Source organism: Betta splendens, chromosome 7 (genome assembly GCF_900634795.4).
Source record: "Betta splendens chromosome 7, fBetSpl5.4, whole genome shotgun sequence".
NCBI classification, from domain to species: Eukaryota; Metazoa; Chordata; class Actinopteri; order Anabantiformes; family Osphronemidae; genus Betta; species Betta splendens.
In genome coordinates, this window is record NC_040887.2 from 3,381,287 (window position 1) to 3,408,587 (window position 27,301).

The 27,301-nt window shown below is 46.4% G+C and overlaps 3 protein-coding genes across 3 annotated transcripts; all 3 read left to right on the forward strand.

Moving 5' to 3' along the window:
- The first annotated feature begins 4,659 nt into the window (after window positions 1-4,659).
- LOC114859104 (cytochrome P450 3A27-like) lies at window positions 4,660-8,484 on the forward strand. Its single transcript, XM_029157003.2, has 13 exons — window positions 4,660-4,816; window positions 5,291-5,384; window positions 5,476-5,528; window positions 5,647-5,746; window positions 5,972-6,085; window positions 6,188-6,276; window positions 6,358-6,506; window positions 6,589-6,716; window positions 6,804-6,882; window positions 7,116-7,276; window positions 7,360-7,586; window positions 7,663-7,825; window positions 7,929-8,484. The coding sequence occupies exons 1-13, from the start codon at window positions 4,710-4,712 to the stop codon at window positions 8,004-8,006; spliced, it is 1,542 nt and encodes a 513-aa protein (XP_029012836.1). The 5' UTR covers window positions 4,660-4,709; the 3' UTR covers window positions 8,007-8,484.
- A 418-nt stretch (window positions 8,485-8,902) lies between these two features.
- On the forward strand, window positions 8,903-14,484 carry LOC114859105 (cytochrome P450 3A40-like). The gene is made up of 13 exons (XM_029157004.3): window positions 8,903-9,056; window positions 11,630-11,723; window positions 11,801-11,853; window positions 11,930-12,029; window positions 12,112-12,225; window positions 12,321-12,409; window positions 12,489-12,637; window positions 12,723-12,850; window positions 12,983-13,061; window positions 13,333-13,493; window positions 13,575-13,801; window positions 13,871-14,033; window positions 14,116-14,484. Exons 1-13 carry the CDS (start codon window positions 8,986-8,988, stop codon window positions 14,206-14,208), a joined length of 1,521 nt encoding a protein of 506 aa, XP_029012837.1. The 5' UTR covers window positions 8,903-8,985; the 3' UTR covers window positions 14,209-14,484.
- Window positions 14,485-15,627: 1,143 nt separating this feature from the next.
- Window positions 15,628-27,243, forward strand: LOC114858992 (CTTNBP2 N-terminal-like protein). Its single transcript, XM_029156804.3, has 5 exons — window positions 15,628-15,777; window positions 17,792-17,899; window positions 23,434-23,667; window positions 24,076-24,183; window positions 24,906-27,243. Exons 1-5 carry the CDS (start codon window positions 15,772-15,774, stop codon window positions 26,190-26,192), a joined length of 1,743 nt encoding a protein of 580 aa, XP_029012637.1. The 5' UTR covers window positions 15,628-15,771; the 3' UTR covers window positions 26,193-27,243.
- The last annotated feature ends 58 nt before the right edge of the window (window positions 27,244-27,301 follow it).

The following is a 27,301-nucleotide window of genomic DNA, read 5'->3' on the forward strand; positions in this document are numbered from 1 at the left end:
GTACTGCATTCATTGAATAGAAAAAAACCTCCATCCATCTGCTGAATGCAGACGTTTTCACACCAGTGTGAGAAAAACTATGAGAGGCAGAGGAGAGGTCTGTAAGGGCTGTATATCCAAGAGTATAGATTGCTATTCTGTGTCACTCTCATCTCTCCATGACCAAATCTATTTCCTCAAAGGAGCCTGGAAAAGCTTTTAGCTGGTGCTTGAAAATGTACAGCACAAAAGACACAGTCAAGCTGTGATCGAAGGTCATGCTATAAAGTGTCATGTGGCGCGCCGGGCCTTTGTGAGGCGCTCTCAGCCGACTGCTCCACCGCCGAGACCTTTCCCACCTCCCAGCTCTTCCTCCCCCTCCCCGTCACAAGGCTGGGGCTGCGAGGCAGCCAAATGGATGGCACCGCCGCCGTGACATGCGCCAGCCTATAACTCCCGCCCTGCGACTTTTAAATGATGTATGGCCCAAAGGTGAGGCTGTAAATCACACCCAATGATAAATGGAGCCGGGTCTGAGCGCGTTGAGTGATTTTAGATGGAAGAGAGAAAACTTCAGCGTAGCGTGTACGTGTGCACGCGACGGGGAAAGTGTAAAGCCTTCGATAAAATGTTTACAACTTCTTTTACAACTACATGACTCCGACCCACAGAAAGCTGGTGCGTCCCTTTTTATGTGTCAATGCACATTTGCATGCATAATTAAAGACATTGATTTGAACATGGAGCGGAGGAGTGGGAGCCGTTAACCCCTTCATGAACCCAAGCTTCCACAGCCATTCCACGCGTCCGTGGGGTTTCCTGCACTGCCGCTAACAGACAGCGTGAACTCGGCTCAGCTTCAGCAGCGTTCGACGATCCTGCGACCGCGCTTCGAGGTTTGATGAAACAGACGCCAGAAAAGGACACGGCTCTGTCCGTCTCCGCTGAGGCCGTTTCAAACGCTTGGCACCGCTTTGAGCTGGGATTTGGCATCACAGGTATCTGGTCCTGTACCTCTCAGGAATCCAGCCGGTGGATTTAGTGAATTCAGCAGTTTAACGCGCGCTGCTGATGGAAGTGGAGACCTGAAGGTTCCACCGCGCTCCCTGCTCTCGCTGCACTTCCCTCCAGACGACAGAGTGATGTCTTAAGCATCGGCATGGACGGCCATTCTGTTTTATGTGGTTTACTGGTGTGTGTGTGTGTGTGTGTGTGTGTGTGTGTGTGTGTGTGTGTGTGTGTGTGTGTGTGTGTGTGTGTGTGTGTGTGTGTGTGTGTGTGTGTGTGTGTGTGTGTGTGTAATCAAGGACTGCTTTGAGAGGAGAACGACAGGCAATTTAGGAATGATTAAAAGCCCCTAAATCACGCTGTCACTGTGCCGCGTGAGTGTGCATGTCTGCCTTGTAAATTCGCTTGTTACTCTCCTTCCTGCAAAGTAGCCTTCCGCCACGTCAGTTCACTTGGACGAGCAGCCGTGGCTCAACCAAAGTGGAAGCCCGGCAGAGGACGTAATCTCCTGTCTGAATTAATGGGCTCGCTTGGACACCAGCGTTGGCATAGAACAAGCAAACAACACGCACACACACACACACACACACACACACACACACACACACACACACACACACACACACACACACACACACACACACACACACACACACACACCTCGTGTCTGTTTATCCTTGCTTTTCCTTTTCGGCATCTCCTTCCCACTTGTGTTTGAATTGTACTGTACACACAGAAGGTCAGAGCTGTGCCGCGTGTCCGTGTGTGACTTTGCAGCGCCTCGGTGGGGACGCAGTCACAGTGTTCTGGAGCTCCCTGGGGCGGGGGTCCCTCCGTCCGCTGCTGCTGCAGCACAAAGACACACTGCAGCAGGCCTACTGTCATTAAGTGTTCCTCCACCACTGCCCGGCGAGCTCCTCCTGAGAGCAGTGCAGCTGGTGAAGGTCCATCACACAGATCCCTGCTGAACGACCGAGCACTGACTAGAAAGGTTCACAATAGACTGTGATGTCACTGGTGAGCGCTGATCATACTACGGCTACATGTTGTATGACCTTTAAAAAGCAGTAAAAGGCGGTCTGCAACGACAAGTGGCCAGTTACGTGGAACTTTCAGCCGCGGCCTGAGGTGAACTGTCATTCTTAGCCTGCGCTGCCCCCTGCTGGTTGGTGCACACGATGAAAAGGCAGCCGCACGATCTCTGCTCCAATGGAACCAGGTGGCGTCGGTCTGTGATTCCTACCTGGTGACCTTTAACCTTCAGAACTGGGCTTTGCTGGGCTCGGAGATGCAGCGTGAGCATTTATGATTGTGTGAGCGGAAGCGGAAAACAGACCAGGGTCTCGTGCACCGCAGGTTTTCCGTCCGCCGGTCAGACTGGCAGCTGTCTGATCCAATGTCATCCACTCTCCGAGGCTCCGAGGCGACAGGAGGAGCCCAGACTTCATTAGCGGGTCAATTACCATTTCCCAGACAACATCTGGAAGACACAGCGGCGGCCACCCAGCTGCTCCTACACACCTCCGCTCAGAATAGTAGCACAAAGTGTGCAACAGCCGTGCTCGACTTTGAGGAGTGGGTTAGAAAGGTGAGCTCTGGCTGCTCTGTCCCTGCATTATTGTTAATTTCCCCCTGCTTAGTATCCAGACTGCATCAGTGTTCAGTTTTCATGTAGATTTCCCTCAATACAAGAGTGATCGGAGCCAAACAGGGAACAACAGCCCTGCTGCCAATGAGTGTGGCGCTGCAGGCCAGACACACACACACACACACACACACACACACACACACACACACACACACACACACACACACACACACACACACACACACACACACACACACACACAGCGGTGACACCGATATGCTCACGTGGGATCACAGAGGTACAAAAGAGACAATCAGAGAACACTCTATTCATTCTGCGATGCCACTGAGAGACGCCCACTGCACCTCACTGCAAAATGGAGGCGGTTTTCTGGCGTCTCCGTCGACAGGTGGGGCTTTGCTTCGGTGACTTCCTGATGCAGTTGTTTTCCTCTCGCTTGATTTACTTGTTTATCTAAAGAAGGGGACAAAGCGTATGATAAGGATGAGAGAAAGGAGGATGCTCGTGTCCTTGACAGGAAACCAGAAAGTTAATGGCCACTGACAGAGGAAACAAATGGGCGTAAACAGAAAATCGAATGCAAATGCAAGTAATAGGTGGACTTGTCCAACCTGAGCGGCTTCAGTTCAAGTCTGGATGCTGTTTGAAGAGACGGTAAATGAGAAAACAGTCAATGTATTACACAAACAACCTAAGAGGAAAATAACTGTGATCCTAGACCCATCACTGGTTCAACAAAAACAGGTGATCAGATCATTCTTTTATATGTGACATCAGTGTCTTTGACTGGTTGACAGTGTCGTCAATAAATATTTTGGGGGTATTTGATAGTTTAGTTCAGTATTTCATACTAAACCTGTTCAGTGTCCTGATCTCTGCTACCTCACAAACAGACAAACAGACACATTAGTGTGATTTGAACTATGTCTGAGTGTCGCTGTTTGATCTGGAACTGTTTCAAATACTTGATAAAGTGTGTGTCAGTGTCTTTAATCACTGTATTTGTTTTTACTGTACATTAAATCGCTGCAAAACAAAAAGCTTTGGCATTGGTTTGGGTTGGGTTTGCCCGTGTGATAAAAGTCTGCGTCTTATCCTTTTACCTCTGCTCTGGTTAAAAGTCAGCATTGTTGTGCTGATGTTGCACAAACGCACAACAACACTGACGCCATTGATCATGATTGTAAAGAGGGCGTCGTTTGCAGCAGTCAGTTTGAAGTCAGTCAGACTTTACACAGGCACACGTGGACTGAAGGTATAGTCAGAATAGCTCAGTCGTGCTTTGTTTGTGCTGCAGGACTTATTAAGATCGCTCCGAAACCTCCAGCGGCTCTTTGCTACACATGAAACGCTCAGACGTGGTGGTAAACGGTCACTGAGGCTGTGTCCTGGTGCCAATCGATTACAGAAGCAGTCAACGACCTGTGTTGAGGTGAACGGTGTCATCGTAAAACCAATGTTATTACGAGACCAGTTTCCACTCTCACCAGTGCTCGTGTTCTGAACCTGAGGCCATCAAACCTGGACGCAGGTTAAATGATAGTTAGGATGTGATTGTTGACAAAGCACAGCCAATCGATAATCTTGGTTTATTTAAATTCTGTAAATAAGTAAGATTTTATTCCAGCAAAAAGACTAAAGGTTGGTTTTCCCACCGTTTTCTTTTCTCCAATAATTATTACACTAAAAGCATTTTCCTTTTTACCACAGGACAGTTCAAAAAGGTCCTCGGCTGTGAGTCATTTTTATGAGATGACCTTTCACCCTTGAGCCACACTTTACAGTAATTAACTGTTAATTAGCCGCTCACAACATGCAACGCTGTTAATATTTAACTCTTGGTCAAAAGGACACAAGCAGATCATCAGTACAACAGCGTATCAGCTCTTTAAATCACTGACAGCAAACAATCCAAATACTGAACTGTAAGAAAATAAAAAGACAGAGCTCAGACTGTAGAAGAGGGTTCAGTAGGTTGTTTGACAGATTAGATGTTTATTGGTGCCTCAGTAGGCTCATGGTCACCGCATCCACAGTGCCAGGTAAGAGCGATGGTCACGATATGAGCTTGCGTAACACGCAGCGTGTCTAGATATATAGGACTGCAGCCGTCATGGTGAAACCAGCAGCAGTCATCGCCGGAGGAAGGATGAGTTTCCTACCGGACTTCTCCACCGGGACCTGGACCCTAATAGCAATCATCATCGCACTGATTGCCGTGTAAGTACTGAACCCAACTTCTTGCTTCACTGTCTGCAGATCAAGCCAATTTGCATAAAGATGACTGAGGGCAGGCAAATGATTGGGTTGTTAACGTTTGAGACAGTCACTGTAGGACAGCGTCTGTTCTCAGCATGAGAGTAGCTTAGTAATAACAGAGCAGTTCTATGCAGCAGGAACGGGACCAGTGTAAGAACACTGTGGTGTAGGAAAACATTAGCTCAGGCAAAGGTGGGGGTCAGAGGTCAAGTTGCATCATGTGACACAACAGGTTTGTGGACATGGTTTGATTTGGATTAAGACACAAAATGAATCCCTTTATAAACCTAGTTATAGATGTTATTACTGATGTTATTATTCTTCTGTTATTACATTTTACTACTAAACAGAACAGATGCTTCAGTAAAGGGTTCATCTTTACACCCAGTGGAAACTGGGTCAGTGTTTGTTACAGTAACAGACTTTAATCTTCAGGTATGAATATGCTCCTTACGGCTTTTTCAAGAAGCTTGGCATCCAAGGACCCACGCCTGTACCTTTCTTTGGGACATTTCTGGGAAATTTAAAGGTGAGGTATTTTGGCTTTGTGACCCAAACGTACATTAGACTCTTCTCATGGTGTTTTTACTGCAGTTCCTCATTGCTCATTGTTTCCTCAGGGCCCTCACGAGTTTGATACACAGTGCTATCAAAAATACGGGAAGGTGTGGGGGTGAGTGTGACTGTGCATCCAGTACTGAAGATTATCAAATATACTCAACATCACCAGATCACACATTTCTCGTCTAATGCTCCTTGTGGTAAAGTCCTCATCTCTGCCTTTGGTTCAGTCAGTACGATGGCAGGCAGCCTGTGTTAACTGTGATGGACACAGCCATGATCAAAACGATCTTGGTGAAAGAGTTTCATAATGTCTTCACCAACAGACTGGTAAGTTTGAACGTTACCACATAGTTACTGTACTGGGGCGCAAATACGGAAGAAAAACAGCTCATCTGCTTAACTTACTTTAAGCATAGCTTAGGTTTTAACCTGTTCTATGTGGCTACAAGATGCTGCTTAGCATCACTTTAATCTATTTATCATAAATAATAAGCTGCTGAGCAACTCATTAACCAGTTTCAACATCATCCTCTGTTGCTCCATGTTGTTTAGGACCTGGGCCTAAATGGACCTTTATACGATTCCATATTTGTAGTAGAAGATGAAGAATGGAAGAGGATCCGCAACGCACTGTCTCCATCGTTCACAAGCGGCCGACTGAAAGAGGTTCATGAGCACACGCTGTTGAATATGGTTCATAAATTACAGAGGCGTCATAAAATCTGACATGCTTCGTACTTGAACGTTCTTTTATTCGTCTTGGGGCAGATGTACTCAATAATGTTGCAGCACTCAAATAACTTAACCAAGAGTCTTGAGAAGAAAGTGAAGGCAGATGAAGTAATAGATGCTAAAGCGTGAGTAGCGCTTCTTTGTCAGGAGAACATGGATTATAGCTGTGAAGTCAGCAGGAAGTGAGGGTTTGCCGTCCGTTGCAGACTCTTTGGACCGTACAGCATGGACATCGTCACCAGCACATCCTTTAGCGTGGACATTGATTCAATCAACCATCCCGCCGACCCGTTCGTAGAAAACATTAAGAAAATGGTCAAGTTCAACTTATTCAACCCTTTGATTCTGTTAGTGGGTATGTCGAACACTATTGTGTATGTTATTCCAACATTTTCTGTTTTTTCCTTTCAAGACTTAAATTAGTCTTTCCTTTGCAGTTCTGTTTCCATTCATGAGGACAGTTCTAGACAAGACAAACGTTTCTTTTTTTCCGGGTGATGTGCTGAATTTTTTTCTGAACTTCCTCAAAAAAGTCAAATCGGACCGGAGCAAGAATGACCACAAGGTAATTTGCCGTAGCTCCAATGGGTTTGATGTTGCTTTCGGTCAATACAGTTTTCCTGAACACTTTGTGATTGTTTTTGTCTGGCAGAACCGAGTGGACTTCATGCAACTAATGGTGGATTCCCAGATTTCAGAGAAGAACAAAAATGATGCGAGCTCCCAAAAAGGTAGCGATAAAGACCACATTCTGAAAAGGGATATTACAGTAAAGGGGCAAAACTCCAACACATTAGGGGGTGGGAAAGGGGGGGGGAATAAAGTACATTTTTTAGTCAGTATCATGAATTGAATCAGCTGTGATCTAGTATTGTTCACAACTGGATTCCTGGATTTACTCTAACCTATCTTTCAGAAAAAGGGGAACATTGACCTCATTGCAGTCTTTCTGTCTGTTTTGCAGGACTGACTGATCACGAGATTCTTTCTCAGGCCATGTTATTTATCTTTGCTGGCTTTGAAACCACCAGCAGCTCGCTGAGCTACCTGGCCTACAACCTGGCAACCCACCCAGACGTCCAAGAGACTCTGCAGAAAGAGATTGATGCCACCATCCCAGGAAAGGTGTGTTTTATACTCCACTTGTTGCTGTATCAGAAATGCTCCTGTGCTTCAGATTATTAATTCTATACGCTGCCTCCCTCCAGGGCCGACCAAGCTATGAAGCGCTGATGCAGATGGAATACCTGGACATGGTGGTGAACGAGTCACTGAGGCTGTATCCTGTTGCTAATCGATTACAGAGGGTGGCAAAGACGTCTGTTGAGGTCAACGGCGTCTCCATCCCCAAAGGGACTGTTATCATGATCCCAGTTTACACTCTCCACCGTGACCCTACTTTGTGGTCTGACGCTGACTACTTCAAACCCGAAAGGTACTTTAGAGGTCAATGCATTCGAGCAAACGCTGGCATCAGTCGGCTCACTCACTATTCTTATCATGGTTTTCAGGTTCAGCAAAGAGAACAAAGACAACATAGACCCTTATGCCTACATGCCCTTCGGAGCAGGCCCCAGGAACTGCATTGGCATGAGATTTGCTCTCCTGATGATGAAGCTGGCCATCGTGGAAATCCTCCAGAAATTCACGATTGTCACATGCAAGGAGACGGAGGTGAGACAAAGTCTGTGGTGTCACTTACCGTATTGTTGGTTTGTATTCATCATTGGGTGATTTTAAATTTTGTACAATAACACTGATGGCATATTTTTTTCAGATCCCTTTGACTCTGGGAAATGATGCATTTCTTTCACCAAAAAACCCGATCAAAGTGAAGCTACAACCCCGTGAATAAATCTGACCTGTAGCCTGCCGTTAGAATTTTCAGCCACTTCACAATCAACTCACGCATATTAGTGATTCAGGATGTGATTCTTCACCTCAGAGACTGGACACCTTGGTTTGTACGGAAAAGACAGTTGTCAGAATAAAGGCCCCATCAGAGTCCAGGCCCCATTGTGAAGATTTGATGCAGAATAACTTTAATAGAGATACTTTCTGTACAATAGACATCCTAAGAATGTGGTGAATGAGGTGAAGCAGTGAAAGCTGATCTCCACCATTTACTGTGTTTATTTTAGGAAAAACAAAAAATCTCATAAACTAACAAATTATGAAACTTGTAAATATACATTCATATACTGTAAGAACTTTAAAACCACCACTTCTTGTAGCTCTAAATTTTTGGTTGTGTCTCTACTGTATATATTTTAAACAAATGTTGTGTCATTTTATTCATCAATGTTATAATGAAATAAATCTTTACATTAAAATTATGTCATATGTTTTGGCTCCTGTATAAGTAGCAAACAATCTTTCTCTTATGTAACAAACCACATCCTCATGACTGATTAGCCTAACCATCACAATCTGATTGTTGTATTTCAGCTGTTCTTATCTCGTCATGCATGTTGTATATAGTACTGTACTTTATCTAGACACTATGTTATTCATTATTATCAGTTACTGAAACTAAAGTCAGCAGTTGGAAACCAAAGACCAAACCTGGCCTCAATCAAAACTTAGAAAGATAACTTTATTATGTCTCGGGTGTAATTAGTTAATGAACACACACTGACAGATTAACACAAGCGGTGTGTTATGTGTGTAACACGCATGCCAGTGCTGACTACGGGTTTTTCCTCCAGGCCGTAAGTCGCGGCCGCGCCCGTCTCTTGCGTAACGTGTTTTCCGGCTTGGCCCCGCCTCCATCCGCTGCCGGAGCGGTAACAGCGCGGATCGTGCGTTGCTTCACGCTCCACAGAGAACGAACGATGGGCTTCCTGCCGGACCTCTCCATCGAGACCTGGACTCTAGTAACAGTGGTGGTTGCTCTCATTGCAGTGTAAGTGTTGTTATTAGTGGCAACAGCTCTCACACTAAAGTGATTGTCACTCTTTTGTTATCTTCGCTCTTCTTATGATTATTATTATTATTATTCCCCCCGTTTTTCGCTCGGCTTCGTCGTAGAAACGTCGTTCAACTTCCTAAATGTGTGTCATCTTTGGGAGATGTGGGCTATTACTCATCACGTTTTCAGATTTTCAACTTTTTACGTTGTTTAACTTTTTCATCGTTTTTTAATTAAAAAAAACGTCTATGGGAATCATCGCTCAACTTTTGTCAACTTCACTCTTTTCATCAGCTTCTGTCGTCGTCATTCTTTGGCGCAGAAACGTCATTTAAACTTCAGAAGCAGCGGCGGCTCTGACCCCTGGGCGAATTCATGATTTTGCCCCCACGAACGTTGAGGGGCCCACGGAGACCAGCTTTATTAATAATACCATTGTACTGTATTCACGTTTTATCATCATTCCTATCTCACCTAAAGGAAGATATTTGGTCTTGAAGGAACATACCTCTTATCAGTATAGTATATCTCAGTAAGACACCTGACCTGTGGCCTCCATGTGTTTTTTACAATACGTACTCATTTTAAAGTATAGAGATGGTAAATGTTTTTATTTTGACCCTCAGTGAAATTTTATGTTGTTTTTAAAACTTTAAATCCTGCTTTAATCAGTTTTCAAGTTTGCTCTACATTAGGATAACGTAGAATATTTCACAAGGTTCAAATTCACTTCTCGAGCACTTGAATGGTTTTACTTAGTGTCATTCAGTAAGTCTTTTTTAGTGAAACCCATTTGTGGAGATTGAGACCTGTCCAGCCTCCCCTCATGAGTTTTCTCTGTCGGTTTTAGCATGATCAGAAAAGTAACCATGTCACACAAACATTGATGAACACATTAGGCAGGTTGTACAACGTCTTGGTGTAGAATAAATCCGTGTGAAGTCTGCAAACATTATACTGGAGACAAAATGTGAAGCAGAAACAGATTACACCGTGTATCAGCCCATTTACTGACAGTTTCAGCATTGGGGCTGAGGCCCCAATGAGGAAATAGATCAGGAAATGCGCAGATGTAAAGGTTCTTACTCAGGAAAATGTTAAGATAATTAAAATTATAGGGAAAAAATATTTTGTAACACGTATAACACAGATCAATGAACATAAATTAATTATTATTTTACGTTTTTTTTAGTCACGTTATGATAATGTCAGGCGAGGTGAGGCCCCACTTCCCCTGCCTGTCCATCTAAACCTCTGTATTACCCGCACTGCATTCTAGCCAACTACACCAACCAGCCAATGCAGGAAATAGTGGTCAGTACTATTAATAAACACTAGGCTCCGAATGCATTTTTTTTCATATGGTACATTAATGCCAGTGGCGCCCCAGCATTTCGGTGCTTTAGGCGACATCATGATCATTTTTTCTGAAGGCCTGGAGCAGCGACCCCCAGCAGATGGTGCCCCATTTGACCATGCCAAAAAACGCCACTGTTCAAAAGCGTCTATCATCGTTCAATTTTCTCCTTGTGAATCAGCGTCCTCGTATCTTTTATAGTTTTCGACTTGTCAGCGTTTTTCGGCGCTTGCGTATTGCATGAGCTAGAGTGCGTGACTAATTGTCCGTAATTACCTTCACACATTTCCTCTAAGTTCTTTTGAAATAAAAGCACCAATGCAATTTATTTGCTTTAAAGGAAAAAATCTGGTTCTGATTGAATAATTATGAATTGTTAATGAGACCTTTGGTGGTCTTATTTTGAAAGGGCTTAATCCAAATCTTTTGCTTTAATAGGGCAATTTTTGCTTTTTCTTTTAGTTTCAAACACACACACCAACAAGATTTGTTCTAAACACAGTAGACTTTACACGCAGCCTAAGAAAACAAAACTCTTATTTTGAAACGGAGCACAACGACGGCAGGAAGCCGGTGTTCATGCGCAAATTAAAGAATGGAGTTATACTTTCTTTGTGCTTAGAAAAGATTCAAGATAAAAAAATTAAAACTTTATTAATCCCAGAGGGAAATTGCTTTGCCCACTTAAGAAGGGAAAAAAAATATATACACAAGTATTATCAAAACAGACAGGTAATATTTAAAAAAACATAATATACAGTACATACATTTGTATACACATATACACAAATTCAGATGAATTTACTTTATTTGCACATACTGTACTGTACCTGTACCTGTACTCTGCTACACAGATACAGGTTGACCTTTACAGAGTCCAGCTCCACCCCCAGAACAGAACCAGCCCTCCTGACCAGTTTGACCAGTCTGTTGGTGTCCGTAGGAGTCCTTTTTACAGTTTATTATCCAAGTACACTCCCAGGTATTTGTACTCAGTCACAACCTCTACCTCTTCCTTTTTAATAGTGAGAGGGGTGACAGCACTCCTCAGATCTATCACTAGCTCCTTAGTTTTACTGAGATTCATCTCTTTGCTTCTCAATTAAGGTGTCCATCACTCTAGATAAAATGTGAACGCTACCAAGGTATACTTCCATTTGGAGGGCATTGATGGATGCTGTAACATCATTAATCATCTCCTAATCCTCAGGTATCTTTTCGCTCCATATGGCCACTTCAAGAAACTAGGCATCCCGGGACCCACCCCTCTGCCCTTCATCGGGACGTTCTGGGGGAACCTGCAGGTGAGCTGCATTTTTCAGATGGTGACGCTGCTTCCTGTCTTGACCTGATGCCCGTCAACACGTTTCTTACTCCTCAGGGCGTCCACACGTTTGACATACAGTGCCACCAGAAATATGGCAGGATGTGGGGGTAGGTGTTGGCTTGTCAAGGATCATGCACGTGTCATGTAAGTGAATCCTTCCAACGTCTGCTCTTTGACTTGAAGGCTGTACGACGGCCGGCAGCCCGTGCTGGCTGTGATGGACACAGCGGCCATCAAGACGATCTTGGTTAAGGAGTGTTATTCTGCCTTCACCAACAGACGGGTAGGTTCACAGCGTCTGGGGTGCGAAGCTCATTGCTGATCCCAGAGACCTCCTACTGTATGTGGGTGTGTTTGTTGCTCAGAATGTCGGCCTGAATGGACCCTTACGCGACGCTTTAACGGTGGTGGAAGACGAGGAGTGGAAGCGGATTCGCAGCATCCTCTCTCCGTCGTTCACCAGCGGGCGCCTGAAGGAGGTGAACAAACACACAACTCACTGTTTCCTGTTTGTGCGTTTGCCTGATTCAGGCCTGATTAAAAATAGTTTATTCTTTTTTATTTATCTTTACAGATGTACACAATAATGTTGCACCACTCCAATAACCTAATCAAGAGTCTCCGCAAAAAGGTGGCGGTGGATGAAAAGATAGATGTTAAAGAGTGAGTGGAGTTTCATTCACTACAGCGTCGTCAGTGTTATTCATCCCTTTTAATGATCTATGTTTGCATGGCTTTGCAGAGTGTTCGGACCTTACAGCATGGATATAGTGGCCAGCACCGCTTTCAGCGTGGACATCGATTCCATCAACCATCCATCTGACGCCATAGTAACAAACATTAAGAAACTGGTCAAGTTCAACTTCACCAATCCCCTGATTGTGTTAGTGGGTATGTGGATGAGCATTGTTTTCCTCCATGTTGTTCTCCTGAGACCTGAAAAATGATTATTATTAATGATTGTCATTTATTGCAGTATTCTTTCCATTCCTTGTGCCCATTTTTGACAAGTTGAATCTGTCCTTCTTGGCTTCTGATCAGCTGACTTATTTTTACAACTTTTTAAAGAAAATCAAATCGGATCGCACCAAGAACGAGCACAAGGTGATTAACAGATATGATGGATTTTATATTACCTACGTGCTTATAATTATTCATGGGTGTTTCTATTAGTAGGATCCTCCTTTCATATATAATTTGGCGTACAATTAGCACAAAAATCCTTTTTTTTGGCAGAGTCGTGTGGACTTCATGCAGCTAATGGTGGATTCCCAGATTTCAGAGAGCAAAGGGGACAATACGAGCTCGCAGAAAGGTAGACAACAAAACAAGAAACAGAAAACCAAGTCCTTCATTAATGTCACTGGTTCAGCCTGATAGTCAAACAGTGCTGCGTTCAAACCTGCTGATCAGATAAGAGCAGCCATTTGTAGTGTACACAGTCTGTGTTTCTAATGACATCAAAGTTCACTTCCTTAAGCACAGCTGCTTCTTTTTATAACGTGCACTGCTTCAGCAGTATCTATGGAAACGCTCCAGACCATAACCTCATGATATGTGTATTATGGGCTTCGTTTGTGTTGCAGGACTGACTGATCATGAGATCCTTTCCCAGGCCCTGGTCTTTATCTTTGCTGGCTATGACACCACCAGCAGCACCCTGGGCTTTTTAGCCTACAACCTGGCAACGCACCCTGACGTCCAAAAGACTCTGCAAGAGGAGATCGATAAGACCTTCCCACAAAAAGTAGCTTCAGTTTGTTATCAGCTCCTTGATTTTTCGGTTTGTTGATCAGAATGTATGACTCTGTGCTCTCCATCCCTCCAGAGACATCCCAGCTATGAAGCCCTGATGCAGATGGAATACCTGGACATGGTGTTGAATGAGTCCATGAGGATGTTCCCTGTGGGTTCCCGGATAGAGCGAATGACAAAGGCTACTGTTGAAGTGAACGGAGTCTCCATCCCGAAGGGGACGATCGTCATGGTGCCAGTTTATCCTCTTCACAATGACCCCACTTTGTGGTCCGAGCCTGAGCTTTTCAAACCTGAAAGGTACGTGTCGTTGCATGAATCCAATGTGCAGTGATTTGTCCATGTACTGATACTTGTTTATGTCTCCAGGTTCAGCAAAGAGAACAAGGACAACATAGACCCATATGCATTCCTGCCCTTTGGAGCAGGCCCCAGGAACTGCATTGGCATGAGATTTGCTGTCCTGACCATGAAGCTGGCCATCGTGGAAGTCCTTCAGAACTTCACCTTTGTAGCTTGTGAGGAGACAGAGGTGAGCAGTGGTCCTTACAGATTGGTGACAGTGCCTCTGAGCTTCAGTAGAGCTTCATCAGTCACGTTTGCTGTTTTCCTAGATTCCACTCACGCTGGGAAATAACATATTTGCTGCCCCCAAGAATCCCATCAAGCTGAAACTCCTGCCCAGAGAAGCTGCACAGTCTTCCTGAACCCATAATTGATTAGCAAATTCTTTCTTACATAATCTATTAATTTGCTGTTTAATTTTACTGTTTACCCATTGATTTGTGATAGATTCTTATTTTATGTACTGTAGCTGAATAAATACTACACTGCATAAACTGCAGTAGTTAAATGTTATTTGAATTCAGTGAGCTCCACTAAAATAATAATTATGACATGTACAATAATTATTTCAAGTCAACACTCACAGAGGTAATTACCTGTCTCTTAGTGAACTTTAATAAAATATATACAAATATGAAGTATTTTACACTTCTGTGCTAAGGATTTGGATATTTCTTCCAATAGAGTGAAGCTATAACATTTCCATTTGTGCCATCATGTTACATCAGCTAATGGAAGATGGAAGGCAAGAATGTTGTAACATGATGAGACATGATGGTGTGTGTGTGTGTGTGTGTGTGTGTGTGTGTGTGTGTGTGTGTGTGTGTGTGTGTGTGTGTGTGTGTGTGTGTGTGTGTGTGTGTGTGTGTGTGTGTGTGCGGGGGTGGGGGGTGGAAGTAGAGTTCCGTTTCTCCGTAGAAATCCATTTATATGGTTACTCTGCTGTAGAATGGCTGAGGAATCAAAGGTGTCTTCATCAGCACTGCATGAATCCAGAGTTTACATTCACTGCACAGATAAAAGGAAAAACTGCAGTGACAGATTTGAATCTTTGAGTTACAACGACTGTGGAATTTGGAGCAGATCCTTGAACAAAAACCTTGTGGATCAGGTTTCTGCTTTTCAAAAGGGCTGAGTCCAAACAAAAGTAGCGGTAAGAGGCATTCACTGTCAACACTTTTCACTGTAGTAATAGTAGGCCAGTGTGCAGGCTTCCAAAGCAGCCACAATAAATGAGCTACACGAGCGTCATGAACCCCACCTTATATGAGAAGTCAACCTTGACGATCAGCTACTTACTGTAGAGTTGACCCATCTGGGTGTCATACCGCCGTGTGACCTCTAGAGGGAGCTGGAGGACAGCAAGGCACAGGCAGGGCTCACAGCTTAGCGAGGCGTTGGTTTTAAGGGAAATTTGAAAAACCTGTTCTACAAGTTTTCAAAGTGAGTTCATTGATTGCAACATAAGCATTTTGTTATTTTTACAGTATTTGTTTTTGTAACCTGAGCCACAATTCAAGTGCGCTTTGGACAATCGTAAATTGCAATGTATTACAATGTAATACAAACAATGTATTACAATTGGCACCTTTTTTTCAATCGTACCATTCGATATATTGACCAAACGTCCTTTACGCAGAGTCCCTGAAGTGGACACGAATCAACGCTGGACGTCCGAAACAAAGAGGTTTATCCTACATATTGGATAACGCCCTTGGCCCCGCCCCATAGCAACGAGGCTTCAGCCATTGGTCAGGGCGTCGCACTACGCCGCCCTGATTGGCTGGCGGCTCGTCACTGGCCGTCTGTTGTTCGCCGTTGCTCCAGAGCACCAGCGCCTGTGACAGTGGACAGCTTTGATTCATGCTGTGGAGGAGCCTCGTTTTGGGATTTGCAGAATAGTTAATGCGTCGAGAACTGAGCGCATGAAGGTATGTTTACATTTAAGGCTGTGGAAATGTTTGCCGCTAGCTTCCGGAAAATCCTTCAGAGGTTTAGTGGCGCTTTTCAGACAGAAACACGCATAAATCCTTTGACAGGTCTGTGACCCAGTCTGATGCCTGCACTGTGTGGAGCTTTGTCATTTCTGCTAAAGAGAAACTTTACTCCTGCAAAGTAGATACCACTTTATGCTAATTAATAACATCATAATATATATGAATAATAATGAAAAACGAAAGGATATTTAAAGCATTCTTTCCTGATTGGGTGATGGGTGTGGATACTTGAGTTATATTGCATATAGATGCGTCATTCATTATATTATCATCATTATATATTATCATCATATGCGACCAGCATAAAAAAGAACCTATTTGTTGTTTGCAGGGTGTCCTTCACTCTCAGCAAATAAAATGAATCTGGCCAACTTGGAAAATCCTGACAATCCCTGTGTCAAACAAAGGCCCAGGACGGCAGGTGGACCCTCTGCTGTTCCTGAGCAACCTCTGCCATCCTTTATTGCTTTGAGCTCACCGAGCCGCCCGCTGAGCACAAAGCACAGCGTTTCCACATTCCTCTGCCAGGATAAATAAAGTTTAACCCAGGAGCACAACAATCACAGAGGGACGGAACACACACAAAAGCAGGGTGGGAATTTTTAGGCGACCGTTATCGATCCGCTTTGTCAGATGATCTCGTGTATCTGGACTGAGTTATAACCGCCTCTCGCTCAGCATTCGCTCATTTGCATGAATTCAACATGTCATGACAAGCTTGTCTTGTAATTCATCAACCAGAGCTCATAAAGCCAGACTGCAGCACTGCCATATGAAACCATGCGTGCCTCGTGGGACTCAGTGATTTGTCCTCTTGAGCAACGATTCCCATGGTGTGGGCATCCCTGGAATGTTGGAATGATTTTCCATGGATACTTGGTGACACGGAGCACATCTAGTCCACGCTGACAGCTAAATCCAAGCATCCGAGCCTGTGTGTGGCTGCGCACAAATAGAAGCCACTGTCGCAACACGTCATGTTAGCAGTCCGTAACCAACTACTGGGTGACGGTTTACTGTGAATGTGTGGGGAGCCGCAGAATGCACGGAGGAATTTTAGGGGAGAACGGGGATGTGCCGGGACGCGGCAGGAAGACAGTAAACAGTAGTCTGCAGACTCAACCTGCGCTGGTGGCCAGGAGTGAAGATAGAGCTCCACCGAAAGGGTCGGTCAGTATGAAAACGCTCTGAGCTCATCTCCAAAGCACCAAATGAGGCGATGACCTCTGGTTGAAGTCCCGCGAGCAGGGTTTGGAAGATTTGTTGGAATTTGGGCCAAGCAGCATTAAAGCTGTTTTGGCATCGTGCGTTGGCCACGACAGCATTTTATTTTGGATTTTTGTTTTCATTTGGGAAACATCTGCCTCTTTGGTAGTTTTCCTTAGCACGCTGCACGATTTTACATTCAGGCTCATTTTGGTTAATCCTGCTCTGTGAGAGGCTAAGGTTCTGTAGGCAGTGCAGCCTGATCAGCCTCTGTTACGGCATCTCTGAAGAGAAGACGCTTTATTTTGAAGCCTTGCTTTAAGGTATGAAGTCCTGTATCTCAGGATTGTAAGGATGATGTCAGGTGTGTCTGGCACCCGTGACTGGTCGCGACCCACAGTAGCTGATGAATCACAACGCGGTGGATGGGATGAGGGCCACATCAGATGTTTCTGTTTGAAAATCACTGACCCTTTGACTGGACAGCTGGGATTGAATGGAGCAGACAGCTGCCCTCAGTCACTCAGCAACTTAACATGCAGATATGGTAATGACTTCCTGTTTATAACCCTGGGCACAACTCTGTGAGGCCACAGATGGGACCCCGAGTCCAACCCTATAGCAGCTCTGATTCACAATGCGCCACTCGATGCGATTCTCTTCAAACGTTTGTGTGTGCAGTCGTACAGTGTAAGTACAGTGTATAGATGTTTTACATTCCTGTTTATCCATGTCTCTTCAGGAGGAGAAGATGAATGTGGAGGCTCTAAGCAGAGCGGAGCTCCTGACTCTCCTCAGTGTCCTGGAAGGAGAGCTGGAGGCCCAGGATGTGGTCATACATGCCCTCAGGGTGAGTTGGCCAAGTCCACATACACACACACTGTCCTCGCAGCGCAACACACCTCATACTTTATCTACGTTATTAAAACTTAAAGCAGTTCATTCAATTGAACCCCTCTTTCCTCTAACGCGTCATCAAACACTAAAATCAAGCTGTTTGGAAAAGAATGTGCCCTAACGGATGAGATGTGTAAACAGGAAAGTGAGGAAACCAAGGTAATAAAGACAATGGGACAGGAGCCATTTTGGTTCTGCGGGAGACAGATCTTTCACTAAATGTCACAAGTTTAAATCCGACACTAATTTGTCCACCGTGTGTCTGATAACAGCTCAGACTCAGGTCCACAATTAAAACACAATTACTGTAAAACAAAATCCTGCTTCAGCTGAAGCCTCACATTCTGCTCATGCTTGAGGTTGTTGGTCCCTGACACATCAGCCCACTGTGTTTGTAGATCTGACACTAGGATGGACAGGCAGGCTTTCAAGGCGATAACACATACACTTGCATTCTAACTATGCTGAATATGTGGACAGACAGACTCTGGGTGTGTTGTCATTTTCCTCACAGTGCAGTAAAAAGACGCAGAGCAGCCGTCGGCACCTGCATTGGTTTGAATGGTTCACCTCTGGCCTGATTGGCTGCTGCTTGACTCACTGTCTGAACCGGAGACTCCTTCGCAGACTCCAGCTGCGGTGGAGTTTATCTAGGAGATGACTAAGGCTGTGATCAGGGGGAGAGGAAGTGGTCCGAAACGCAGCCGTTCAGCTGCATCTTAAGTGGCAGCGTTCCAGATCTGACACATGCTGGGTTTGCCCCGAAATTCACAGCACACGCCCACAGTTATTCCCCGAGGGCGAGTGCTCCCTCCACTCCGGTCCTCTTCATCCTCACATTACAGGGCTCTTTCATGTCTGAGCGTGACCATGTCCTGCCTGCCGCTCGCTCACACAAACTGTCTGCTGGTCTCTGGTGAGCTAGTTAGTCGTAGGGAGCCAATCACAGGCCTCCCTGGCTGCTGCTCAGGGCCTCAGGCCGCTTTTATCAGCTGCTTTGTGATTAACGTGCTCTGTGTAACACGCTGGCACCACTGGGCCCTGCCCGTCTCTGTCTGCCTGCTCGTTTATGATTCTTTCCCATGATATGGTCCAAATGGTTCCGCTAAGTTCTCCTCTCAGTGCTGTCAGATGCAGGAACACGCAGCGCTGATCAAACTCAGTGATGTTACGCTGCATGTGAGGATGGTTGAGAATCTGCCACATTTTCCCCCTTAATATTTACTGCACTTTAATATTTAAGTGCTTTAGATGCCGGTGAGTTGCCTTCTAACTCTCTCCCCACCCTGAAACTTGGAACAGCGTCAGCGTTTGCCTACTTACAGTAAGGCGACGTCATCAATGGGACTTTATGGGACTCGTTTCTGCAGAGTCCCGATTGGACTGTTTGGACTGTTTTTGTCGGAGGATACAGATGAACAGAGAGCGTTTGTGAAACAACAGCAACAGGTCCTGCACCAGGATTGTTGTATCTGCATCATATCAGTAGCTACTCAACCGATGCTGCTCATCTTTACTTTGTCAGATGCAAATTGAATGAAGAATAGAGCAGCTCTCAGAAGTGACGTCACAACGAGCCTGAGGTCTGTGTTCTCCACGTTCACGATGACCCGTGGCTTTTTGTTTACTCAACCTCTTGTTTTCGGTGTGATGTCACATCCTGTGATCCTAAAGCGCCTTGTCTATTTTTGCAGGATGATGTATTTTCCTGCGTGCATAAACAATAGGGCCCGGTGTGAGTGCGCTGTTCCGATAACACTGCATGTGCTGCTACTTAGTGCTGCTCACGTTTTAGACGGGAGTGGATGGAAACCGCATAAGCTGCACATAAGGTGCAAGACTTTACCTGCTTCGTGCTGTCACTGAGGTATTTTCATATCAACGGTCTGAGCCTGAGGCCTGTTAAACCTGAAAACGGTGTCGAAAGGCCTGATTCACAGTTCATAGCAGAACGGTGACAACATCAGGTAACGTTTTCCTGAAGAGGTAACGGTACCTCATGCTTTCCCTGCATAGAATAGCTCAGTCTGAAGTAGGAAATCGTCAGTTATATAAAGCGCCTGTTTAATTTTTGACCAACCAACAACCACCACGGCACTTCCTTCTCCCACCTAATGACACGTTCTGCTGCGGGAGAGCTGCCAAGTGTCCAAAGGGCGACAGCACCTGCTTCTGCCTTTCATCACCCACCACTGATGCTTATCCTCGGGCCAGTTGAGGCAACATTAGGTGGAGCGGCCCACAAAGCAAAGCGAGACTTTGTTTGCCGTGGCCCCAGTTATTTCTGTTCCATCTGCGGTTAACGTGTGGGTGTGATACGGCCTAAGCCTTAAACACACACCTCAGCTTACACAGGACGAGGCGGACGCTTCAAATCCAATTTCTCTCTAACTACAAAAGCATGTGTTTGCGGTAGGTTCTGCTGGGTGATTTATGATCAGCTAACCCATAGCAAATGAACCTGAAGTATCACCTTTACGCCACTGTCTCTAAGTGACCGACAATATCATCATCAATAAGAACACGCTGGACTTCAATCCAGATTCATTCTGAGCAAATAAATCTGTGAAACCACTTTAAATAAAATGAGGTTTAATTGTAAAGCTCAGATTCACAAATGTACTTTAAAGGTTTTTGTATGAACAATACTTTATCTGATTTGCCTGAAGTGAATGTACAATTTGTTGAGGCTGAATTGGTTGAAATTTGCACCTTAACTATAACATCTGGGATCCATTATGTGCCTGTTGTTCTCCGCTCTGTGCACAGACGGCACATAAATTAAGCTGACAGGCTTGTTTTGCATACAAGTACTGTAACACTTTTTTTGTTGTGTACGTTGAAACGCTACAACCTAGTTTGTGCTAGTGTTCAAAATGTTCTGGAAGAGATCAGTGACTGCAGATGAAGACACAGACCAGGAACTGCTACTGTCGTATTAGTTTTGCGAGCAGAGGAGTCATTAGTGGGTCTGACTATCTTAAAATAATCCTGCAAACATGCCTCTGTGTTGTATTTTGTCCTTCTCCTCAGTAGACGCTTGCACTGGACCCCTTAAGTTGCAGGAAAGAGGCTTTTCGTATCTGACAGGTCTGTTCACGTTGTCCTTTTGTCTCCATACGTCCACTGTTCTTCTGAGGAATGGGCTAATTCTTCGGGAATGCAGAATTAGAATTTAGGTGTTGCCCTGGAGACAGCCAGTTATGCTAAGGATAAACACACACACACACACACACACACACACACACACACACACACACACACACACACACACACACACACACACACATCCATCTTCAAAATCTTTAGTGTTTAGTGGGGAGATTTAGTGACATTGAGTTTTGCGTATCCCCAGTTTTGTCCAGAACCCACACTGAGGATCACGACATGTCGTTTGTCGCATTCTAGCCTCTCTGTGATGAAACTGGACTCTCTGGCTCGTTTCAGCTCACACGAGGGCATGATTGCACCCCGAGGCTGTAGATAACTCCCTGACAGAGACTTTTACCAGGTGAAACACATTATGTTGTCTTCCACACCTCGTTACAGCCGCAGAAACGCATTAGGAAGGCGAGCTGTGGAGACGGCAGGCTCCAATCAACTGGAGCACATTCCAGTAGCTGCAATGCTAGAAACCAGGAAATGAAATATTTCATATAAAACCATAAGAAGTGAAAAAACTAATAGTATATAACATATTGTTTCCCACGCTGTAGCTGTAGAGCCATTTGTCACGGGTATAGGACAGAAATTAGAGCTCCGCTGCACAGAGGGTTTGCTTGTTGTGCCCTCTCATAAAGCAAAGCACACTCTGTCATTATGATCAGAATTATCCTGAGAAAACCATGAGAGACCAGGCCCAAGGCTGGGACTGCCACACACACACACACACACACACACACACACACACACACACACACACACACACACACACAGCCCTTAATGGCCTGTTTAACCCAGGAAGCTGCAGTTTTGTCCACAGCTCCACATCTGAGACAAATGCACACAGTCGCAGCTAAACATGTGCACATTATCGTGAACATAGACGTTTAGACGTTTAAGCAGAGACACAGACGTCCCCCACGTACTCGCTGCCACGCATTGAAGTCTATGGGGTCAGACATGGAGACAATGCACGAGACTGCAGCCATTGAGACAGTGTCTTTGTTTGAGTCCTGTAATCTCCTCACTGAGGGTCACATTCTTTGTTCAGGCAAAAGAAAAAGCCCCAAACACAAACTCCTCACTGATGCCCTGAGGGTGCAGCAGACTGAGTGTGAAAAGGGAAGGGGGGGGGGGGGGGGGGGGGGGGGTAGAGTAGAGTGAGAGGCCATTTCTGAGAAATAACGATGAAATGACCGAGAAATGAGATGCCGGGCACGATTGGGTGAGGAGGTGGGGTGTGGGAGACTGCAGGGGGGGAGGAGGACGGCGTTGTTTGATGGAGACCGCATGGGGAGACGGAGGCAGGTGTTCAGGGAGCACATTGGGTGAACCATGGCCTGAGGCATGTGTTTACATCACCTGCACCAGCACCTGACTTTGCACGTATGCAACAGCATGTGGTCGGGTCCAGCTTCACCAGGAGCGAAGCTGACGAAGCACTGGACTGTGTGTGTGTGTGTGCGTGCAATGCGTGCTTGTGTGTCCGTCTGTGTGTGTGTGTGTGTGTGTGTGTGTGTGTGCTATTTGTGTGTGTGTGGGTGTGTGTGTGTGTTGGGGTGTGTGTGTGTGTGTGTGGTGAGTGCGTGGTGTGGTGTGCGCTGGGTGGTGTGTGTGGGTGTGAGGTTGTGTGTAGTGTTGTGGGTGGTGTGGTGTGTGGGTGTGTGTGTGTGTGTGTGTGTGTGTGTGTGTGTGTGTGCGCGCGCGTGCGTGCGTGCATGCGTGCATGCGTGCTTGTGTGTCCGTCTGTGTGTGTGTGTGTGTGTGTGTGTGCGTGCTATTTGTGTGTGTGTGCTATTTGTGTGTCCGTGTGTGTGTGTGTGTGTGTGTGTGTGTGTGTGTGTGTGTGCACGCGTGCTTGTGTGTCCGTCTGTGTGTGTGTGTGTGTGTGTCTGGTGGCCCAGTCCTTCACCCAGGCCTCCCTGGGGAGGAGTTAACATCTGCCCCTGGTGGGGGTTGGACAGCAGTGCTTCACCTCTTTGTGTTTGGGTTGTGGGGAACCACCATCTGCTTGTGCTCACACGCACAATAACGACACGCCGTCGCTTCAGACTTCCTGCACACGCTCACACATACACTTCCGACCCATGAGCCAGTGAATCCCTAAAGTGGGTCTCTACGGGTCACTGGTCACTGTGCTGGTGTCGGTGCCTGACACTGTCCGTCTGTGATGAGCTGCTCTGTGCTTTTCCTGTGCTTTTCCCAGGCTGCTGCTTCTCTATCACGTGCTCCACATTTTTCCCGTGTAACAGTGAAAGTTAAACACACAGGTCGCCTCCTGCTGCGTGGCGCTCTGCTGAGTCGCTGTCTTTGTGCGTCTTCCAGGCTCAGCACAGAGACGCCTTCGTCCAGGAGCGCTACGCTCAGTACGACCTCAGCGACCCGTTCCTGGCTCTGCAGCGCGACGCCGAGGCCGGCGAGCGGCAGGACGCGCCGCGGCCGCGCCGCGCGGCGGGCGCCAACCCGCTGGCCGTGCTCAAGCTGGTCATGGCCCACTGTAAACGGATGCAGGACAGGATGCTGGGACAGCTGGCGGCTGCAGAGAGCAGACACAGGAAGGTGAGGGAGGCGCGTTCTCCGGCTCGCTCCCGACGCCGTTCCAGATTTGCGCGTGGGAGCGATGTTGCAATCGGCCGAGTAGCAGCGTTACGCGTTGGCTCTCACACAAAAGGCTTGTTGTGTGTGTTAATGTGTCATCTATCTGTTTGCCTTCATGTTCAGACACTGTGGACTTGGCTTGTGGGAGTGACGCAGAGAGACAGTTTTACCCACGGTTCCAAGGGAGAAGCTCTTTTACTTCTGATAAATGGGAGTTATAAACAGTCAGCCTATAGATTCCTATGAGTCAAGCTGGGAGTTGAGTGTAATGGAGATAGATTTTTGTTCAGGCTGATTAGTCAGGTTTCAGAGCAGGAATGCATCTCATGCTGGAATGGTTTCATTTGGCTGTTTGTCTTCATTTACTAGATCATAGCCGACCTGGAGGAGGAGAAGCACCTGCGCGCCCTGGAGTCCGCGCAGAACGACGACTTCACCTTCATGCTTCAGACAGAAAGGGAAAAACTCCTGAAACAGGTGTGAGCGGCGCATGAAATGATGCAGAACCACAAACCCTGCGAATCCTTCGCTCCCCCTCCGTCACAGTCGCTGGTGCTGTGAAGGCGCTGATCGTCGATGCGGCGTCATTGTGTAACTGCAGACGCACACAGGCAGCCGTCTGCACGGGCACAGGCGTGTTCCATAGGAAATGCCGAGGAAGAGCCCATTGTTCTTTTGTGCAGCAGCAGTGGGGCTTAATGGCCTCAGGAAACCTGAGATAATGGCCGTCCACGTCTAATGGGAGCTCGCACACACTGTACGCACACAGGCGGCCGCTACACAAACGTCACACGAGGGCCTTATGTAAGAACGGCTTCCTGAGTGTCTCCCAGTCTTCCTCGGACTTTCCTGCCGGTGTTGTTTTTGTGCACCGACAATAGACTGTACTCTAGATTCTACTTTATCACCTCCCATTTCCCACTTATCACTCGTCACAGCTTTTATGGTCTAATGACCTCACAGCAAATTCCACCTAGTAAAGTAATAAACATATACTTTAACATAACTTTAATAATGATAAAATATCAAAAGCAACTGCCTCCTGTGTCAACGTTAGACATTCTAATATTGATTTTAAAACATAAGTCGTACTGTACTCAAGTAAAGGCCACATTTATCAGTGTTTTATGCTCTTTTGCCTCCTTGTGGTGGAATTTGGAACCGTCGCTTTGATCCCTGTTCTTCCCTTCTCTCTCTAGCTGGATTCGGAGCGTGCAGCCGTGCACAGGCTGGAGAAGGAGCAGGCCCAGGCGGTGAGCAAGGTGGAGCAGTCACTGTCCCAGCAGCAGCAGCTCTCCTCATCTCTGAGCCTGGAGCTGCAGAGAGCCAGCAGCCAGGCCCAGCAGGAGGCGCAGCGGGTCCACGAGCTGCGCTCCTCGCTCCAGGAGCAGACGCGCACGCTGGAAAACCTCCAGGACGCCCTTGAAAACGAGAGGAGCAGGGCGGCCGAGCTGGAGGCGCGCTGCGAGAGGCAGCTGGCCGAGTTCGGCGCGGAGCGCGAGCAGATGACGGCCAGGATCGGCGAGGAGGAGGAGCGGAGCCGGGATCTGGAGCGACAGGTGAAGGAGCTGAGGAGGAGGTTGGTTGACGGCTGCAAAGAAGAGGCTGTGACGGAGGAGAAAGGATGCCGTTCGAAGACGGCGCTGGTGTCCACCTCTGTTCAGACTGAGGCGGACGGGAAGGTGAACGTCACCCCGAAATCCATCGCTCTGTCAAAGGTGAGCGGGCATCAGACTCACAAGGAGACTGAGCCGAAACAGGAGGCGAGAGGCGCCGAGAATGGAGGGGTGCTCGAGAATGGAGGCGCCGCCCCCCCGCATTCACCTGTTCACCCTCACCCCCACCCTCATCCTCTGTCTCCCTCCAGTACCGCTTCCTCCTCCCTCTCCTCCTCCCCCATTTCCTCCCCCGTTCTTGCCAAGCGCCTGGGCAGCCCAGGCTTCCTTCAGTCGCCCTTCCAGACCGGGGCGAACCAGCGGTTCCAGGCCGCCAGGCACAGGTTCCAGAGCCAGGCCGAGCTGGAGCAGCAGCAGCACGGCGGCCCGCTTTCCCCCAGGGACCTGTCCCCCACCACCACCTCCACTCCTCCTCCGCCGGAACACAGCGCGGCTAAGCAGCTGGCCCGCAACACCGTCACTCAGGTGCTGTCCCGCTTCACCAGCCAGCAAGCGGGGGTCAAGCTGGTGCCAATAAGCAGCTCCCCGTTCGGTACTGACTACCGCAACCTGGCGGCGTCCCCCACTGGGAGCAGGTCGCCTTCTTCAGGGCCCCTCTCTCCCGGCATCCGTTCCCCACTCACCCCTCGCTCAGAGCGGACCCATCCCCCTCCCATCCCCCCCAAGAGGCCAGGCATGAGTCCGACTCCGGGGTCTCCGAGTCACTCTGTTCGGACCAGCCTCTTCCCAGAGCTGACTGGGAACTGTGGACACAGCAAAGGGCAGGAGGGAGCCAAGGAACCGGACCTGGTTTTATCCTCCAGCAGCTAGTGACCAGGTTTTACAAACCAACTGATACATACGTACATAAATCAACAGTTACTGTATTATTATCGTCGCTAGTCCCCAAACCCACTTTGAGAGTACTAATTACTACTAATCAGTGCTATATACAAATGCAATCTCACCCCTACCTCTATAACGCTAACTGAGAAACAATCCGTCTGAAATTAAATATAGTATGTTAGAAATTCTTTTATTACATTCCCTGAATTTATTTCTTTATAGAGATTTTGTGAGTTTAAAATATTAGAAATATTACAATAAAATAATTTATCTTAGTTATTTACCACTGTATACAAAATGAAAACATTTTACTGTCTAAAGGACTAAGGACTGTTGACAGAATAAGTTTGATAGATTTTATAGTTCAGCACTATTTCCCTTTTCCTTGAAGCTCAAACTGCCAATAAAAACCCCATTTATAAGTAGAAGGGCTAAAGTATGTAAGAACCTGAATAATGTGTTTTACAAGATGATTATGCAGTTATTGTAAATACTGTCCAGTAAATCATTGTACTTAATATAATTTTAAAAATTCCCATTTGATGTCTGAGTGACCATCACATGCACCTGAACACACTGTAGAATGTCTCGAAAAGGGAAAAGCACACTTTGCACTACATTACCGTAAATACTGTATATCTGCAATGTCAGCATTTTTTTAATCAGGGAAGGTTAATTCCTGCTTTACCCAGACTGTGTAAAGACTGCCGTGATCATCATGTCCCATCGATGATCTTGAGACTTTACTCTAGCGACTTCAACTATTGTTTCACTCTCGTCTTTACTATTCAGTGTACAGTACATAATGTTGTGTCCCAACAGTTCTACGCTTCAGATGTTTGTTCTGGTGTTTTTTTAAAAAGCAGACTTGTTTAAACCACTTTCAATCTGTACTTTTATACAATGTGAGTGACATTGTCACTTATCTGTCTCTATCTGTGATTATGCACATCATGAACACATGCAGCACTGTTTCTTCACTGTTTCTGACGCCTTACAGCATGTCAAAGGTTTCTATTAAACAGTCTCAACTGGACATCTGGTGGCCTGTATCAGATTCATGTTGCGGTGTTGGAGCAAAGTGAAACTTCAGG

Excerpts from the sequence above, each read along its gene's own strand:
- LOC114859104 (XM_029157003.2), top strand. The coding sequence starts at position 4,710 with ATGGTGAAACCAGCAGCAGTCATCGCCGGAGGAAGGATGAGTTTCCTA. Across the intron at positions 6,883-7,115 it reads TGATGCGAGCTCCCAAAAAG|GACTGACTGATCACGAGATT; the intron begins GTAGCGATAAAG and ends TCTGTTTTGCAG. Across the intron at positions 7,277-7,359 it reads ATGCCACCATCCCAGGAAAG|GGCCGACCAAGCTATGAAGC; the intron begins GTGTGTTTTATA and ends GCCTCCCTCCAG.
- LOC114859105 (XM_029157004.3), top strand. The coding sequence starts at position 8,986 with ATGGGCTTCCTGCCGGACCTCTCCATCGAGACCTGGACTCTAGTAACA. Across the intron at positions 11,724-11,800 it reads CGTTCTGGGGGAACCTGCAG|GGCGTCCACACGTTTGACAT; the intron begins GTGAGCTGCATT and ends CTTACTCCTCAG. Across the intron at positions 12,851-12,982 it reads GCACCAAGAACGAGCACAAG|AGTCGTGTGGACTTCATGCA; the intron begins GTGATTAACAGA and ends TTTTTTTGGCAG.
- LOC114858992 (XM_029156804.3), top strand. Across the intron at positions 23,668-24,075 it reads CAGAGAGCAGACACAGGAAG|ATCATAGCCGACCTGGAGGA; the intron begins GTGAGGGAGGCG and ends TTCATTTACTAG. Across the intron at positions 24,184-24,905 it reads GGGAAAAACTCCTGAAACAG|CTGGATTCGGAGCGTGCAGC; the intron begins GTGTGAGCGGCG and ends TTCTCTCTCTAG.